The sequence below is a fragment of the Cajanus cajan genome, chromosome 6, assembly GCF_000230855.2.
Source record: "Cajanus cajan strain Asha chromosome 6, NIPB_CcT2T_4, whole genome shotgun sequence".
Classification (NCBI taxonomy): Eukaryota; Viridiplantae; Streptophyta; class Magnoliopsida; order Fabales; family Fabaceae; genus Cajanus; species Cajanus cajan.
Window position 1 is genome coordinate 47,518,277 of NC_138522.1, and position 16,310 is coordinate 47,534,586.

Sequence of the window (16,310 nt, forward strand, 5' to 3'; positions counted from 1 at the left end):
TCAATAACATTATATTTATAAATGTATATTTTTTGTAATTTCTTAATTTTATATATTTTTTATTCCTTTTTATGTATTTTTGTTATTTTTAAAAGTGGCGCTATGGCCTATAGCGCCACTAGTATTTTTTGTTTTTTGTTTTTTTTAATTATTAACTTAAATTCTTTTTTACAAATTTTATTTTTTATTATTCATTTGACATAGCGCCACAATTTTTTTACGTTTTTTTATAAATAATTTACTTAATTTGTTTTTTCTAGATTTTAATTTTTTTTTATTAAGTTCTTATAATTGATATTTATATATTTATCTTTTCTGTATTATTTTATGTTATATTTTTTTTTTCTTGTAATATATTTTAATTTTTAACTGGTGGCGCTATGGTCTATAGCGATACTGTGTCGCTATAGGCCATAGCGCCACTTTTACATATTCGTATTTTTTAAAAAAATTATTTACTTATTTTTTTAGAATTTTTATTTTATATTAAAAATGGGGTGCTATAGGCTATAGTGACTTCAGTCAAACCGTTTAATGTAGCTATGGGCTGTAGCGACTTTATCAACATGGCTTTCATGACTTCCTTGAACCTAATGTGAACTATAGCGACACCGTTATAAACAATCCTAAAAGTGTCCATTATTTAAAAAGAGACCCAGTTACGTAAATAACTTCGTAAATTGCCCACTATGGGCAATCAGCCAGATTGTAACATAATTGTAATATTTGTCCTTATCCAAGTCATTGTTGTTCAATGTTTTTGTTTCTCTCCCTAATCCAACAACACTCATCACAATTCTCATTCATCGATTGAGTTTCCTTTGTTTTTCAATGGCTATGCATAAGATTTTGCAAAGGGGTCGATTCTCGAACCGTCCTCCGCAACTGATTATTGGTTCTGCTGCTTCTCACACATTTCCTGCTTCTGGGGCTGAATCTCTTCATGTTCGGTAATTCTGCTGGTAACCCTTTTCCTCTGATTGGAAGATCAATTTTGGGGTCATGAGATAGTTGGAATGAGTTTGCTCTTTCTGGGTTTTGTTGTGTAGAGTGTTCAAAGTTAAACCAATTGATTGATTATTGTTTTCTGTTTAATTGAATTCTTATTGAGCTATTTTAGTATTCTCTGAATGGTCAATGCATGCATACTTCATGCCAGAAGTTGGAGGATAGTTCATTTAGATAAGTTGGAGGTACTGCACACTGGAAATTTTAGCTTATTTTAGTCTATAGTCAGTTATATCGTGATTTTAAGATATTTATTGGTAGAAGCCGGATGGGTTGGTTACTTTGTCATTCTTAGCTAGGTTTCAGTTAAATCCACTCAAATGATGAACTTTATGTATGATCGTCTCTCCAAACCTAGTAATTACTTGGCAAAATACAAATTGATGGGTAAACGAGGACAAGTTGTAGCTTTTTATATTGGGGAAAACCAAGTATTGTGTTGGCTAGAGGTAAAGTTAAAACAATATATAAGCAGAAAATAATCATCACCTTATTGATTCCGTGGAGTTGAATTGTGTTCAAACCCACATTCTTAAGTCGGTATCGGAGTCCATCCTAGTGATAGGGAAGCGACTCTTGAAAGTCTTTTTAGAAGCCATTTCCATCAATATAAATAGAGGTCACTGACATGAGAAGAGTCACCCCAAGCCCAAACTGAAGATGCAGTCATGTACCTAAGCCAGAAGATGGGTGTAAGAGATATGAGAGTCTCTTGTGTGAGAAGATTGTTACCATTCCCAGTAATTCTTGAATGAGAGACTTGGGTTTGTAGGATGATACACTACTTGGGGAGGGGGGTTTTTCAATTTTGTTTGGAAAACTTGTAAGCTTATTTGTGATGGAACATATTTCTTGAGACATTTCCATTGACATAGGTAAGAGTTGCCAAACCATATTAAACTCGTGTTTCCATGGTTTCCTCTATGGTGTTTTTGTATGTGTTCCCATCTTCGTGTGCAGTTTTGTTTCCCTACAAAGTAATATACTGCAGTGTAGAAGGAAATGTTAATGCTGATAAATTAATGTTTGGGACAAGAGAGTGTGCGCACTGTAGAAAGACTTAATATAATTATGTATTGTTTGATTTTACTCCTTGCTGATTTAATTAATTATGACTGTTAAATTATTTTTTCTAGGAAAAATTGGCCATTACCTTAAATATTGTGTTCTTTACTTTGTCAATCTTGAACGAACCAGGGAAATTTCAAACAAAGAAGTTTGGAATGCATTTGACAAGTATGATATAAAAGGTTTGTCTAAATGCCTGAACTGGATTTCAAGGCTAAATGGCAATAATCATGCTGCCTCCTATGTTGTAAATCGTCATTTTACATCTGATCGCAATGATAGATACACACAGGAGTTCTCAAGTAAGGTGCAGTTGATCTTATGTGTATACTACCCCCCCTATTATTATGTATTGTAACTTGAATATGTTGCTAAGCAAAGAAGATAACACATGCTCAACTTGATACATAATTATTGCTATCATGTTGAACATATAATTTTCTTTTCAAGAAAAATGCTAGTCAACTCTGATGTAAGTAATATGATGTTTTGATGGTTCAGTTATGTCTACTTCAGCATTTTCTTGCTTCTTTTAACATTTTTTTTATTGTCTCATTGTTGGAGAATTTATGACAAATAATATGTACAATGCTTCAGCTTCTCAAACATATTCCAGACTATGTAAAGATAGTGGAGGTTGGTCCAAGGGATGGATTGCAAAATGAGAAGGCTATTATTCCTACTGATGTAAAAGTTGGGTTGATAAAACTGCTGGTTTCTTCTGGGTTGCTTGTGGTTGAGGCAACTAGTTTTGTCTCACCAAAATGGGTACCACAGGTAAGAGAATATTTTTTGTAGAAACAATCAATCATTTGTGATTTTCCCCTTAACCTAGTGATGTTCTTTATCATTATTTTTATTTTTGGTATATTTTTTACTACGTTTACATTCTTTATAGTGTACTTAGAGATCTTGATTACTTTTCCTACATTTATCTGGTAAAGTTGTTCTTGAAGCATTCTACAAATTTTCTGAAATAAATGAGTGATCATGAGGTTCCATGGCATGAGTAGCTTCTATTGCATTAAGGAGGGGACGTAATTCATTTTTGAATAAATTTATGAATAAAAAGCAGGGAAATATGTTCTCTCTTTTGTCAAGGAGTGGTGTCCATCTGCTAGATATTTATGAGTGATATTGCCATGCAAATATCTGCAGTTTTGGTGTGAGTTTCTGTTTGTTTAATTTCATGTTTGATTATTGGTTCTTCAAAATTCAACTCTAAGAAAGTCAGCAAAATTCACTATTTTTTAGTAACAATGAGCTATTGATGAGCTGGTTTATGGATAAGGAAAATGTACACCTTTAGATAGTGAGACATGATGTTGGATTGCACTCAAATATCATCACATATGTGCTTGTTCGAACTTTTAGTTATTACTAACTGTTTTTTTCTGGAAAGCTTGGAGAAATTGTCAATTTTTCTTTAAAATAGATTGACTAATTACACATTCATTTACATAGTGATTAATTTATCTATATGATTGACTAATTGTTCAACAAGGAAAATTGTTGAGTCTTCAAACATTTTGCATCATATAGAGGAAATATCTTAGAGTCACAAGTATTTTAATTCTTTGAATTGCATGATTCACAATTTAAAATGCACAATTTAATATGATTTGACAAGCTAGCATTTCTTATCATGTGATGAAAAGCAGATGGCTTTGAGTTACACAGTGCATTCATGAATATTTGCAATTCATCATTGTTTTTTCTGTTTTGCTTTGGTTTCACCAATTTTCATGTAAGAAATTGAAAAGTTAGATAAGCTTAAATTGTTAAAATGACAAGGAACTGAAGGAGCACTGAACCACCCTATGTGATTATTCCATCGCTCTGTTTTCATTCTTCTGAATTGGGGATTCACATAGTCACTCTTATGACTCTGCAACCTATTTGGTTGTACCATTGCTTTGTTTTCATTCTTTTGAAACAGAGGCTTCACACAGTCACTTGCTTACTCTATTACATCTCATTCGTAAAAGACAAAAAAATTATTACTTATGAGTTCACTTGGTTATTTATGTGTTGTTATTTATTTATTAGCTTCCATACAAGTTGATATCCATACTCAGTTGTGACTTGTGACTTTCGACTTATGATTTGTTTTGAGATTTATGGTTAAGTTGATTCATAATCTTAGTTTTAAATTATTACATTGAGTTCTAAGATTTATAATTCACAATTCATTGTGTTTCTGAATCAAGCCATTTTTATATAATGCATCGTATATGTAATTCATTTCAATCTATTTTTCATTGTGTTTTTGAATCTTATGGTCCCATAAATTTTTTGATTTGTAATTCAAAGTTTGGTCTGGCAATTCATGATTGGAATCGTAATTTGATAATCTACTTTATTTTTTCACTGCTTCAATTCTTCATATGGATTATGGCCTAATGTTGAAGTGTTAGTCAAGAATTTTGTTGTCTTTTCAAAATTGTGTTACAACTGTACACTTTTTTGAGACCCAATATTTAATGAATAATGGGATCATGTAACCAACTAATTTCTCATATTTTTAACTGAATTCAGTTGGCAGATGCAACTGATGTATTGGCAGCAATTCAAAATGTTGAAGGTGCTAGGTTTCCTGTCTTGACTCCAAACCTCAAAGTAAGAATTACATTGAATGGTAAAGATATTATTTTTTAAGAATCTGTGGACGGACATGATTATCTGACCCCGTTTCTTCCAGGGTTTTGAGGCAGCTGTTGCTGCTGGAGCTAAAGAAGTGGCTGTTTTTCCTGCAGCTTCTGAATCATTCTCAAAAGCAAATCTTAATAGTGGCATTGAGGATAATCTTGCTCGTTGCCGTGATATTGCTTCAGCTGCTAGATCCCTCTCGATCCCAGTCCGCGGGTATAATTTTCAATTGATGTCTGTCAATCTCTGCAATCAATAATGGATAAATTTTAGCATTTTCTGAAATTTGGTGTTTATAATCTCTTCTAGTTTAAACAAAAAGGCTTATTGCTATATATGGTCAATTTCTTTTACTGGACACGCACTGGTTAAAATACAAAAGAGGGACTAAATATCTTAATAATATTCTTGAAGCATCAATTGTTGGCTATCAAATGTTTCCACTCTGACCTGGATTTATATGGCTTTCTATAGGTTTGTTATTTAGATCTATCAGTGGAAAAATAACTTGAGCTGAGACACAAATTACCATGTTGATAGATTCATTTAGCTTTAGGGTTTATATTTAGTGACATCAGGTAAAACAATAGGTTTTGATTTCTATTCAATTTGGATTGAAGTAGATGCTGATTGTTTTGTTAATGACAATATGTGATGGTATTCTCATCATCAGATTAATTTCAACCATGACCTCTCAATATTGGATATACATTTGGTTGGATGAGGGCATAGCTTGAAAGATGATTTAGATTATAGAAATAGTTTTGTGGATGGTAGAAAGTGTCCCAGACTCCTTGTTGTCCTTCCTAGAATTACTATCTGTGAAAAATTTTCAATAATCTCCGACAGAATTCTGTTAATCTTCACTTTAAATTTCAAATTCACCATAGTAAATTATATGATCAGTCATGTGACTGATTTCATACTTTAGATATATATCATGTGTTGTGGGATGTCCTCTGGAAGGAAGTATTGCTCCAGCGAAAGTAGCATATGTGGCAAAATCACTTCATGAGATGGGTTGCTCAGAGATTTCACTGGGGGATACAATTGGTGTTGGCACACCTGGTAATGTTTCTTTCATTTGTTGTCTCGTGTTCTGCAAGCGATTTTGGCTTTGGTTGCAATGCTGGTGTATTTATCTGACTTGTTAAAAGGCCATGGATCTTGTTGATATGGCTGACTCCTTTCATTAATTATAGTGTAATGTGACCGTGTAGAAGATGAATTGCATGCAGAGGAACCGGATTATTAAAAATTCTATAGTTCCATGTTAGAGGTCATTGTAGATGTTTCCCAAAATCAGTTTCCTTTTTTTTTTTTATGTATTAAGAAGGAATTTATTTAAATGTGGTATTTTTATATCTAAGGAGTTTGAGATATGTGAAGTGAGAAAAAGGACATCTTTCTCGCTAGAGGCCATTGTCTTTTTTAAATCTTGTTACCTTAATGGATGTTAATAGTGTTGGGTAGTATCCTATCAGCTTTAGTTATAAACAACACAGATTAGAAGATTAATTGAGTGTATGTTGTCAAAACATACAAAGTAATGCAGTGTTTAATGAGTTATTGGATATTATCTAATATACTTTAATTCACTTTTATGGTCATATCCTGATTGTTTCGGTTTATCATATTTTCTGAATTTTACTTAGTCTTACTCATCTTTACAGGTACTGTCATTCCGATGCTCGAAGCTGTTCTGGGTGTTGTTCCAGATGACATGCTTGCTGTCCACTTTCATGATACTTACGGTCAGGCGCTTTCAAATATTTTAATTTCACTTCAGGTAAATAACTTTTCGAGATGCTGATATTTTGTGACAGCCTGTATGCATAAGACTTTTTTAGTGCTTTTATGGTTAATCCCCCCACAATCACCATCACAAATTTAACTTCAGATTTTGGTTTAGCTCTTCAATCAACGTGGTTAAGCTGGACAGTGCTCTTGTCCCTTGTTATAAATTTATAAGTCGTGTTCACTCTCTGATTTGAAGAAATTTGATTATCATCCACGATGCAGTGCTTTGTTGCTGATGATCCAGATTGTTTACTACTGCCAAGCAAGATAATTGTCTTTGGAGTCTAAAATAAACTTGTTTATACTTCATGCTTAAACATGGAAATCCATGTACAGCTATCTTGTTACAGCCTTGTAGAAAGAAGTGAAAATTCAGAACTGTTGTGTATGTTTCATAACAATTCCTATTTAGTTAAATGTGGTCATTTATTTATTTTGTAGATGGGGATCAGCACAGTGGATTCATCCGTGTCTGGTCTTGGGGGTTGTCCATATGCCAAGGGTGCAACTGGGAATGTTGCCACTGAGGATGTGGTTTACATGCTGAATGGACTTGGAGTGAAAACCAATGTTGACCTTGGAAAGCTTATGTTGGCTGGGGATTTCATCTGCAAGCATTTAGGACGTGTATCTGGTTCAAAAGCAGCAACTGCCTTGAGTAAAGTTACAACTCATGCCTCCAAACTATGACTTACTAAAGCTAGAAGTAATGCACCTGCATCATAGCTACATTGTTTGCCCACTGTTGAGTATGTATTTATGTTGGTGTTCCCTGTCCCGTGGGCCCTGCCTAAAGAAAGAGAGAGCCAGCAAACACAAATGTAATGCTGGTCAGTTCTTCTTGTGTTGAGTCAGTTGAGTGTCTTTGATTATTGAGAGACATCACATGTACTTGGGAACCAAAATTATATAAATGCATACCATGTCCAATTTCAACACTTGTCTTTGACACATTAACAAAGTAGTTGAAGAAATCATTATAGTTTCCCTTCTGATTGGACCTTTTCTTTTTCTTGGGTATAGATTTGAGGGGCCGTCATCCAAATTTTATTTTCTTATATCCAAGATTTGTGAGGTTCTAGTGAAGCTTCGGTGGCACTTACGTTACAAAGAACCGAAGTGAACTTCATATTATCTAATTTAATATATGAGTCCATATTATAAGTGTATATTTGTTCCTAATTTTTGAAGTTGGTTATGGCATGTGGCACTGGCACCAAAGAATTATCATTATCCTGTATTACGGTGGCACTCGGTAAATTGTTTCTTCCTTTCTGCGCTACTGCTTTTTACTAGTGAGTGTATTGTGTTATATAAATATATTGATATTGATGTCATCTGTACACCTTACTTGTGGAGCACATAAAGAATCTCATTAACACGAGGTAGCTACTCACAAGTAAAGTACCAAGTTAGTAAGTAACAAACTAGAAAGCTGAATATCCCATATCCCATGTCTGTCTGAAAAAATCTTAGCCCTCACCCTGCTTTTAAGCAATCCTTTAACAACTGACACAGTAATTCCATTTAAGAGAGACGTTCTGTGTTGTCTGCTTCTCCCTTGATTTACTCGCAAACAAAGGTTCTGTGTACTGTGACAACTGAAAAATTATAGTAGTTGAGAGTTGTTGATGGCATAATAAGTCGGGCAGTTATTGCACTTTTTCATTAACTTCAATCAATATTATTTCATCGAGACCGCTTTTAAATGCACTGAGAAGTTTGTCTCCTTGGCATGCATGTTTGACTTTATTTAACGAGTTATGCTACACAATTCGAAAGGATTTCCGAATTATGATTCGAATCCTCAAAATATTAATATTTTTTAATAAATTTATTATAAATTAATTATTTAATTTAATATTTTATAATTTAAATTATTATTTTATTCATTCAGAGAGAATTTCGGCATTCACGATTGGAAGCTGAATCATTTTCCTTATTTAATATGGTGTTATATCTCATCCTCACATGTATATTGAAAAACTATCTAATTAATGATTTTGGTACGGCTTTTTTTTTTTTTTTTTTTTGTTGAAAAAGGTACTGTTATTTCTTTGGATTAATTAATAGTTGAATGAGTTTAGATGCACTAATGCTTTGTTTGGATAATCAAATGTTTTAAGAAAAAAAAATTGAAATAGAAAGAAGTAGAAAAGAGAAGAAAATAAATAAACTTTTAAGTTGTGTATATGAAAATAAATAAGAAACAGTAGTGAAAGGAAAAATAAGTATATGTTATAAAGACATATTTACTCCTAATAACAAATTTATATAATTCAAAACAAAAGGTTAAATTTGTCATTTACTTTTTAAGTAGTCCTATAATTTTTTTTTCTCCTTCTTTCATAATTTTTTTTATCCTTGAGAAGAGTTTTTTTTTTTTTTCGAGTTCCACCACAGTTATCTTCTTTCAATTCTCTTTTTTACTAGACAATAAAAAAATTTATTTTCTATTCCACTTGTTTTTCACGTACTTCTATTTACCTAAAATTTTGTAAAACAAATAAACCGAAAGAAAAAGAGAGAGGGACGAAGAAAGAGGGAAAATGAGTCTCTTAATGAATATATCAAAATCCTTAAATTTAAGGTTTTTTTTGTTCGTCCCTAGAGTATTCACCGCCGATAGAAGATTTAACGGGGCTGCATACATAAGGCAGGATTCGAATCCCTGACCTTGCTTAAGCGTGGATCAACCCCTACCACTGAATCACACGCTTGGGATTTTAAATTTACAATTAACAAAATTTATATATAATTCTTAAATATTTTTAGTGTTATTCTCCGTTCAAAATTAAAGCTACATAATTAAAGTTTCAAATGCAAACATAAATTATTGAAGTGTAACTTTAATTTGGATTAGAACACAACAATAAAAGTATATAAGTGCATCTGAGTTGTCTTTACAATCCATTTGGTAGGATAGAAGTTGGGAAAGGAAAGAGAAGTGAGTGAAAGTTGATTTTGAGAGATGGTTTGGTAGAAAGGATGAAAGGGAGAAGTAAGAATAATTTTAGTGAAGTAAAAAAAAAAAAAAACTTCTCTTATGTAAGAGGAAGTGTGACATGATATATTATAGATTATATATAGAATTTGTATTATTTATTTTTCAAGATAAATAATATATAAAATTAAAAATAATCTTTATTTATTATTTTTCAAATATCTTTATACATATAAATTATAATAATTATTTTAAATTAGAGTAATTTTAGGGATAATTCTTTAAAGAAAACTTTTTTTTTTGTTAATTTTCTTCTCTGCCTGTATTTTTATGGATTTTTCTTAACTTCCCATCCCATTCAATTTATCTTTTTTAATTTTAATTTTTATGAATTGAATTTCATCGTTTAAAAAATATCAATAATTAAAAATAATCTCATATTACAATTATAAATCTAACACATAATTTATATATATATATATATATATATATATATATTTTAATATATATATATATATTATGAATTTTAATTATAATATAATATTAATAATTAAAAGTATTTGTTTATTGCTATACAAAAGTATTATAAATTATAACTATATGAAATAAACATTTATCATTGCATATTAATACTAATTCAAGAACTTCTTATAAAATTAACATCTACTTCATTTCTCTTTTATTTTCATTCAATCAAACATTTATTCTACTTTATTTCTTATTTATTTCTTTTTTTCTTCACATGTTTTCTCTTCTCTTTCTCTCCCTCTATTTCCTTCAGTTTTTTACTAAACATACCCTAGTAAAATTCATAATTTTTATCCTTTATTTTTAATTTTGATTTTAATTTGATCTTTCAAGTTCAAAAAATTTTATTTAGTCCCTTAAAGTATCTCTATTAGACAAAATTGATCTTTTTACTAATTTGATTAATATAATGATATGTGGTGTGGTATGTTGTGAAATGAGATATCAATTAAAATTAACGTCGTTAGTGTAAAATTTGATGGAAAGACTAAATTGACTAATAAAGATTCTGTAAAAAAAACTAAAATGAAACTTTGTAAATTTAACGGACTAATAATTAAAATAAAAATAAAGGACAGAAAAATCTATTTTAACCTAAAATTTACATCCGGAAAAATTATAACAACTTCAATGTTACTACTGCAGCTGCTATGTCTTTGTATTTAGTTTATATTACATCTCTAACACCTCTTCTAAAAGAATGGGAGGATTAAATTCTAGATTATTTGATCAAATAAATTCTAATAGCATATCATGAATCCATAATCTCAAATGTTTAAAACTGTTATATAAAGTCACAAATTATTTTGTTACATTTCTCTAAGGTAAAATTTGGATCGCCATTTTCTAATGTGATCACAAGCTTCAGCTGGGAACGAGTTTTGAAATCACTGGGCCCTATAAAACTTTTTGGGTCTTGTTAGTATTTAGGTTCAATCATTAATATTAACAAATCTTTTCGAGACTCACTCATAGATTGCAATTCCAATTCAAAAGTAATTTTTTCTTTTAAAAAAAACTACCCTAAAGGACACAAACTCATATACAACATTCACACATAAAATAAAATTATTGCATTTTTTTTCTTCAAAATATTATTTCAGTGTAATATGGTCAGAGCTCAGGGATTCGATCTGAGGAGACATGAATTTATCTTAATGAAATCCATGTTAACTTTAACTTGACCATCATCATCGTTATATATTGGATGCCATTCAATTCCATAAACCTTGATGTCACAAATTAAGTAGCTGTACCTAATCCCCCACTTTTTCTACATTTTATTAAATGTAGGAATAAATTTCTTTCTTCTACATATACATTATGTGTCCCAGGCACTTTCATGTCTCCAGCATGCAAATACCATATGAAGAAATTAAAGATATGGTTACTATATTTGTGACATAGAGATGGACCCTCCTTTTCTTTGCAGTGGGTAAAATGGCTAGTTATTTTCCATCCTAACATTGCAAATCTTTGTCACTGAAATATGACCCAAGGGGTCCTGAGTTGTAGATGGATTGATTCAAATGAAAGGGAAAATCTCTTGTCATATGCACAATTAATGGATTTCATTAAAGATACTCAAACGAGTCTCTCTGAACGTGGAACCTTGCTTTTAAATGCCAGCCTTGTCGTGTACATTTATGCTTACTGTGACATTCTGTTGCCCGGAAAATGACTTGACAATGCTCGTGAGATCATCTTATAATGTTGCCTTTGCCAGAGAGACACTTTGGTTTTTCTTTTCCCTTTTTTCAACCACACTTGACACTACTTATTAGCAACGGTTAACAAAATTGTCATTTTATCAAAATTTCAAATCTTCCTCTTGTCCCATACCCTCCCATTTTAAGATCAAGGTCCTATGTGGATTGTGCCAATCTTATATAACATTATAATGCGTAAATTCTACATTTTTTTAACAATAAATTCCTTAAACATTCTTTGAAATTTTGTGATAACCCACAAACATTTCTACTCTTTCTAGATTTTACTCAATTATTTTTTAAGAAAAAACTAACATCTTTTAGACCTTATATTAATCCCTCTTGATTATTTTAAAAAAATACATATAATGGAGAGATTTATATAAATGTTACCAAAAACAAGGATGAAATACTAATTTAACATGCAATTGATTGAAAAATCGAAGACATAAATCTTAACAACTTATATCATAGATTTTGTCATAATTTAAGACTATATCCTTAAATATGTGTACAATTTTAGAATATATTTTTTAAGGTAATTAATGTGAAGTATCTATTAATTTAGTCGATAATATTTTTGTTGAAAATTTTTACCAATCACTTTTAATAAAGTTTTTTATTATTTTAAACTATAGTTTTTCTATTCAGTGTCGGAGTATGTCAAATTTTTTATTATTTTATAAAAAATATAATTTTAAGGTAAATATATTTAACATTTTAAAAATATTTATAAATATTCAATTGTCTTTTATTCATCTACATACCACTAGGAAGATTAGGAAAGGGCTATTGTGAGGTGATGATTAGAGATAGATATACGTTAGATTGATTCGAATTTAGATAAAAATTCAATCAAAATCAACTAAATTTAATTGGTTTGGATTATTTTAAATTTTATACATTTTTTTTTAATTTGAATCAACCTAATTCAATGTTAATTGGATTAGATCGGTTTGGATTATCGGATATTTAATGATTTTTTTAAAAAAAATCTAATTAAAAATATTTTTTAAAAGTAAATAATTTTTTTAATATTAACTAAATTGATATTGACAAAAATTAGTTAAATTGATATATTTACAATATAATTATTTTTGTTTTTTTTTCCCTTATCTACTTAAAGATTTCAAGTGAATTACTGCGTATAAAAAAAATATTTAATATATTATAATATAGTTCTTGATTTATTTAAGTATTTTAAAAAAGAATATAAAAAAATCTACATATAATAACAAAAATGTTTTTAAAATAATTAAAATGATATATATATATATATATATATTAATTGTTAACTAAATAAAAATAAAAGATGATCTATAAATTAATTGATTTAACTTTTAAATGTATAATTTCATATCTGAATCGATCATCATCGAATTTTATTGATTTAGTTTGGATTAAAAAATAAATAAATCAATTTAAGTGGTTGGATTATCAAATTTGTTAGATTGATTGTATCTGATCAACATCCTAGTGATGATGGCGTATGGTAGGTTAAAATAATTACCGTTGGCAACAATTTGGTGCTAGAAATTGACAGCGGATTTATTTTAAGTGTGCATTAAATGTCAAATTTGGCTGTTTGTGGAGTCTCCATAATTCTGATGCAATTGCAGCCAAACAGAAATTGTTCACACTGCACAAAAACAGTTTGAATGACGAAGGACAAAATATCTGCTCTCAAAATAATTGCATGCTCTGTACCCAAAAAAAAATTATTGTATCTTCTGTAAAATGAAAACCCTATCACTATATTCCTTGTTGTTATCTCCTCCTATGATTGATTTAAGGTTAAATTCAAATTAAAATATTTAAACATTACAAAGGAAAATTGTTAGATTATGGATGGCTAATGAAGTTAATAATGAAATTTAACATGATTAATGGACATACGTAGGCCTTAATTAATTGTAGAATTAAACCTGAATTATTTTATTTTTGCCCTTCAGTAAGTGGATATATGGCTGGCATAGGTAGAATAAAAAAAAATGAAACTTAAGTGGGGCCTGGCTCATAATCACGAAAGAGAAATTAAGATGACTGGACGGCTATGGACATTTGATTCTTGCTCAGCTTCATGATTAAAAGTGTTATTGTAGGTTGAAAAATTTTATGCAGATCCATGGCTCAGAATTCATCTCATCACACGGTCCATTTCACAAGAATCACTGTGTGTATAGGACACCTTTAATTTTTTAACTTTATCGATGAAATTATCTATTGACTAAAATTTGGGCCCCAATAATACACATCTACATTGCCACTGACCTCACTACTTCATCAACTTAAGGTTTAATTTTTACTTTTTAGCTACAGGTAAACTTCAAGGTGGTACGAACACTATACAAATTCTGGTTATGTAGATCATGTAGAATTAAGATAAATGTAGGGGTTCAATCAGTTAATTTTTCTAGTGAAGACAAAAAAAAAAACAAAGGATCAAATTTTGCTGTCACCAAGGAAACGGCCATTTCAGAAAAGAGGGTCAAATTTAAAGTAAACTTATTAGGAATAGTACTTAAAATAAGGTACCATTATTCTACATAGAAAAAGCAAAGTAAAACCAAGATAAACATTGTAAAAACGAAAAAAAAATGAGTAAAACAAAATTCTTTTGGAAGAAGTAATTTCGTTCAAGAAAATTTAATATAAAAAAAAGGGGGTTTTCATTAGAATGTAATAAATGTACGTACATAAAGTTATATGACAATATTGATTACTAAATAATGTATTATTATTGTGATTTACATGCGGGGCTAGGCATACATACTTTCTTTGTAAGCCAGCAAAACCTTAGCTAAATATAGAAAACCTGATGATGTCTGTGAGAATCCTGGAAGCATGCAAACAAACACAACATCCATCATGGCATTACCTAACCAAAAGCAGATCAATATTCGCACCAACAAGAAGCACAAAAAATACTATAGTTTTCATATATCTGAAAACTCATCATCATCATCATCCTATATACGATATCTTCAAAAATAGTTTTAACTATATTCTCTCATCATCACCAATATAATCTCAAACCTAAGAATTTTCATATACACCTGTAAACTTAGCGGAAAAGACTTATAAAGCACCAAAAATGCTTTGAAAATGTAAATTAAGAAAGAAAGAGAAAATAAGAAGACAAGGAGTTGAGGACGCGAAACATTGTGGATATGTCTCTTCAGGTAACTTATCTGTTGTGTAGAGGATTAGGACCTGTGTACACTTTCCTTTTGTCTGCGCCAAAAACTTGGTCCCCCTCTTTGTTTCCTTCAAAGCTAGCACCATGGAAGTTAGAGGGGTTGAACTCAGAAGCTGAAGAGCCACCACTGAATCTGTCAAATCTGGGTTTTCTTGCTGATGCATGACACGGGATGGTGGTCAATAGTAAGAGCACAAGAAGGAGGATAAGAAAACTCATTTTTTGGTTCTTGCCCTTTACACAAATCATCGCATGTGGTGCTACACTCTTGTGCTTTTGGCTCTCTATTTTATGTGGGGTACGTTGAGAGATGAAACCTTTTGGTTTTGGTTATGTTATCAAGAAAAGAAGGAGAAGGGTTTTTTTGTATAGGAGTTTGAAGAGTAGGAAAGTCAATGAGCCAAAACATGCATAGAACTTGCTGCCAGTCTCCTTAGGATATAGAAAATGTTTGGTACAGATTTCAGAGCCAAGTTTTTCTTGTTTTTGTTTTTGCTGAGAAAGAAACACTAATGACTAAACTCTAGTCTCTAGGCAAAGACAAACACCAGCACAGCGCAGAGGGAGAGAGAGAGAGAGTAGAAGTGGGAATGAGTAAGAGAAGAAAGACGGAGAAAGATGGGGTTTTGAGTTTCTTAAACTGAGCCTCATGTGAGATGAATCATTTTGTTAATTTACTTTTCTAGCTCTAGTAACAAAAAAAAAACTCTACCACATTAACACTTTTTACTCAAAAAAAAATTCTAACAATTTTTTTATATATATTATTTTTAAGTTAATAAGATTATATTAAGCTTAAATATATTTTTAATCTCTATCATATAAAATATATTTGTTTTTAGTCTCTATAATTAAAAAAAATCTTATTTTAATTCTTATATTTAAATTTTATTAAAAAATCTATAAAATATTGTAACATAAAATCTATCTATTAGTATTAGTAAAAATATTATATTAAAGCTAACATTATTTAATTATCTCAATTTATCACTTTTAAATATGTTATTGATGACTTATGAGATTAAAATGAGATTTTTAAAAATTACAGGACTAAAAATAACAGTTTTAAATTTGAGAAATTAAAAAAAAATTATTCTAAATTTTAAAAATTAAAAATATATTTAAATTATTATATTATTATAAATGAACTATCAAATATATAAATCAACTGACATGAGATTGTTCTAACTTAACTGATTGGTATGTGATTGATTTACTTTAATTAATAGTTTTGAGTTTGAATTCTAATTATATGAATGTGTCAAATATTTATAAAAAAATAATAAAAAGTTTTGTCACCACAAAAATCCTACACAACTTATATTTGAAGAAAAAAAATTGTCACCATATTAATCCTACTCAACTTAAAATCATATTATCGACCTAATAATGAAAGTTGAAATAA

General features: G+C 30.0%; 1 protein-coding gene across 3 annotated transcripts; it reads left to right on the plus strand.

The window, feature by feature from the left end:
* Nucleotides 1-689: 689 nt before the first annotated feature.
* On the plus strand, nucleotides 690-7,518 carry LOC109796565 (uncharacterized). 3 transcript variants are annotated; one of them, XM_020356230.3, is made up of 8 exons: nucleotides 690-950; nucleotides 2,206-2,383; nucleotides 2,674-2,853; nucleotides 4,615-4,695; nucleotides 4,778-4,941; nucleotides 5,657-5,793; nucleotides 6,399-6,514; nucleotides 6,967-7,518. In XM_020356230.3, the coding sequence occupies exons 1-8, from the start codon at nucleotides 832-834 to the stop codon at nucleotides 7,213-7,215; spliced, it is 1,224 nt and encodes a 407-aa protein (XP_020211819.1). In that variant the 5' UTR covers nucleotides 690-831; the 3' UTR covers nucleotides 7,216-7,518. The 3 variants fall into 3 exon arrangements, with proteins under 3 accessions (XP_020211819.1, XP_082933390.1, XP_082933391.1); XM_083077264.1 differs by having other exon boundaries at nucleotides 706-962; nucleotides 2,145-2,383; XM_083077265.1 differs by having other exon boundaries at nucleotides 706-950; nucleotides 2,145-2,383.
* Nucleotides 7,519-16,310: the final 8,792 nt, after the last annotated feature.